Source organism: Corvus brachyrhynchos, unplaced genomic scaffold (genome assembly GCF_000691975.1).
Source record: "Corvus brachyrhynchos isolate BGI_N302 unplaced genomic scaffold, ASM69197v1 scaffold365, whole genome shotgun sequence".
Taxonomy (NCBI): domain Eukaryota; kingdom Metazoa; phylum Chordata; class Aves; order Passeriformes; family Corvidae; genus Corvus; species Corvus brachyrhynchos.
Window position 1 is genome coordinate 2,200,710 of NW_008239544.1, and position 3,287 is coordinate 2,203,996.

The 3,287-nt window shown below is 43.3% G+C and overlaps 1 protein-coding gene across 2 annotated transcripts in view; it reads left to right on the top strand.

Moving 5' to 3' along the window:
- The first annotated feature begins 46 nt into the window (after positions 1-46).
- Positions 47-3,287, top strand: part of KARS (lysyl-tRNA synthetase) — a 9,047-nt gene continuing 5,806 nt past the window's right edge. Inside the window, exons 1-6 of one of the 2 annotated variants that reach the window (XM_008639168.2) lie at positions 47-150; positions 832-976; positions 1,185-1,350; positions 1,729-1,822; positions 2,103-2,289; positions 2,544-2,669. In XM_008639168.2, coding sequence (XP_008637390.1) covers positions 86-150; positions 832-976; positions 1,185-1,350; positions 1,729-1,822; positions 2,103-2,289; positions 2,544-2,669 — 783 coding nt within the window. In that variant the 5' untranslated portion in view covers positions 47-85. Of the gene's footprint in view, positions 342-831; positions 977-1,184; positions 1,351-1,728; positions 1,823-2,102; positions 2,290-2,543; positions 2,670-3,287 lie in introns of both variants that reach the window. The other variant, XM_017741383.1, reaches the window with a different exon arrangement.

Here is a 3,287-nt window from a genome sequence, read left to right on the forward strand (position 1 = left end):
CGCCGTCCCCCCCCCCGCCCCCCCCGCCACCATCGCCGCGTGCGCAGGCGCGCAAGGGCGGAAGGGCGGTGGCAACAGTGGGGAGATGGAGATGGCGGCGGCGGCGCGCGAGTGCGAAGCGGCGGAGACTGAGTCGCACCTCAGCAAAAAGTGAGGGTGCGCGGGTGGTCAGGTGGGGCCGGGCCGGGGAGGTGAAGTGTGTCCAGCTGACCTGGTGCGTGTCTCCGCCAAGGCACCCGTCGGAGCGCCATGCTGAGCTCCGGCGCTGCGCGGCTCCGCAGCTGGGTCTGGAGGGCCGCGCCCGCGCTCCGATGTCAGCAGGCGCTTCATGACCAAAGCAGGTCGGTGCTTTGCGTCTGGCTTGAGCCGCTTCTTTCCTTATGGAGTCCTGCAAGGCGGGGTCAGGAGCGCGGCAGGAGCCCGAGGGCCGTGGGGGAATAGGCTGAACAGCGAAGGTGACTTCGGGAACCCTACGTTATTTCGGGGGGAGTTCGCCTTGTTTCACTTACACGCTGTGTGGGGCTGCTAAGTTCTTAGGATACAACAGAGTGGGGCAAACCCTTGGACACGTAGGCACGCGTTCTCGTGGTCTGTCTAAACTATGTATAATTTCGCTTTCACTTTCTCTGAGTATTTGTATCGTAGGGGATGAACTGAAGGAGTTCAAAGTAGAAAATGTTTAAACGTGTTTAAGAATTGTTCTGACTACTGGGAAAAGTAAGAGAAGTGACAGGGTTATTTGTCCAGTTAGATTTTGGCAGAATCCTGCCAACCATTTTCCTGTAGAAGTATCGGAGTACTTGCTGCATCCAGTTTCCTTCTCTTTTGCAGTGAGCTGAAGAGACGTTTAAAGGCTGAGAGAAAAACAGCTGAAAAAGAAGCAAAGCAGAAAGAGCAAAGTGAAAAGCATTCAAATAAGCCTTCCTTGACTTCTGACGATAACGTTGGTGCTGATGAGGAGAGCTTGGATCCAAATGTGAGCATATGGTCCCATGCTTATTAGATGTTCTCTGAATAAATCTTACTGACTTGCATTTGATTTTTTTTTATTCATGGGTAGTTAAATGGCTAAAAGGGGAGAGATGTATATTCCTGCATCAGGGCAGCTGCATTTTAGTTCACAGCCTGTAGCATATTTTCAGAGTCTAATAAAATAATTTGATTTTGTTTGTTTCTTGTGACAGCAATACTACAAGATTCGTAGCCATGCAGTCCAACAGCTTAAGGGCTCCAATGAAGATCCCTATCCCCACAAGTTCCATGTTGACTTATCTCTCTCAGATTTTATAGACAAGTACAGTCACCTGCAGCCAGGAGATCACCTGACAAACGTTACAGTGAGAGTGGCAGGTAAAAGTTTATCAGGGATACAGGAAAATGTAAAATCTTAGCTGCTTTTATTGATGGGTTGGTCTTTTTTGAGTTTTGCTGATCTCTTACTTAGTCATGAAGTCTGTAGCAGTGTTAAACTATTCAGGACGTACCCTTCAGACTGAGTGGACCTGTGCAACTTCCCTTGCAACTATAAGATCAGACTGTAACATAGGCTCTGGGACCCAAAATTTTTATGGTCTTTCTAGTTTTCATTTTGCGACTTAACTGCTTCTCTTTTGTAGTTAGTGAATAGTTCAGAGCTGATGATTCTAAGTGATAGTACTGTGGCTTTTGCCCCTGTATCCTTTCTGCTAGGGACTCTTTTCCTGATGTTTAGCATACTTTGATATTTAGGTCGAATCCATGCAAAGCGTGCTGCTGGAGGGAAACTGATTTTCTATGATCTTCGTGGTGAAGGAGTCAAGTTGCAGGTCATGGCAAATTCCAGGTAAGCAGAGGTATCCCCAGTAGCATTCTAAACTGCACTGCATTCTGGGGTCTAGATACCTGTATTTGAGTATTCTATTTCATCTGTGGTTTGGCTTAGGCAGCCAAGTAATGTTTTGTTTCAGATGTTGTGGTCGATTTCCTGTTAAAATAACTTATATATATATATACACAATTTTTTAAAAAAAATTTTTAAAAATAGGTTTTTAAATGCATTTTGTCTTGGAATGTTGAACTTTAAACAAACGTGCTTATATTTTATATTTGTTTTGTAATTACAGCCTTTACAAATCAGAGCAAGAGTATTTCCGTGTTAACAGCAAGCTGCGTCGTGGGGACATTATTGGTGTAGAGGGGAATCCTGGGAAAACAAGGAAAGGGGAACTGAGTATTATTCCTTATGAAATCACTCTGTTGTCTCCATGCCTGCACATGTTGCCTCATCTTCATTTTGGCCTCAAAGATAAGGTATTTGTCATGCCTGTCAGTCTTGGAGGCAGTTTGACAGATCTTAGGATGGTTTTGGTGGGAAGGGACCTTAAAGATCATTTAGTTCCAACACCCCCGCCATGGGCAAGAATGCCACAGATAGGTCTGAATGGACAACCTTTGATACCTGCTGATATTATCAGTCAACAAAGGAATATTAGTTTTGTTTTGCTATTTTTTCCTTTGGCATGACATTTTATCTAGCTTGTTCTAAATATACGTGTTCTTTTCAGGAAACCAGATATCGTCAGAGATACTTGGATTTAATTCTTAATGATTATGTGAGGCAGAAATTTATAACCCGTGCAAAGATCATCACTTACCTTCGTAGCTTTCTAGATGAGTTGGGCTTTCTTGAGGTAAGGCATTGGTGTTCACTTCTCTTTGCATACTGAATGTGTTTACAATTTCTCGGCTTCAAGGATGTTTTATATTCAGGCTCATGTACAAAGTACTTACAGAACTGACAATAATTGCCTCAGCATGGTGTGTTTTATCAATTTAATGTAATGGGAGCAATTCCATTCTTCTCTTCCTAAAATTAAGGTTATTCATCAGTTGGTGAGGTTATGGCTTGGGAACTTTTATCAAGGCAATACTCCAAACTACTGCTGTCCTTTCCATATTTCAGTAAATTAAGGTGGAAACAACATCTTTAAAATGCTGGTTTGCCTGTAGAGAGAAAAGCCAATTTTACTTCCTGTAGGCAGAATTGCATTGTGTTGACCTAGGTGCAGGAAACTGCACTTGGCCATGTTGAATTTAATTTTCTGCGGTGTAGAGAGAGGATTTTGTGATAATACCACAGCGCTGTTCCTGGCTTTGATAACATGAACCCAGCAGGTTCACATTTGTAGTAAATATGAATGACTCTTCATATCAACAGATGAATTAAGTAATTGGTTATTACTGACTGCATGAAAAAAGTGCAGTTTTTTTCAGTGCATTTTAGTTCAGAATTGTTTCTATATACTGGA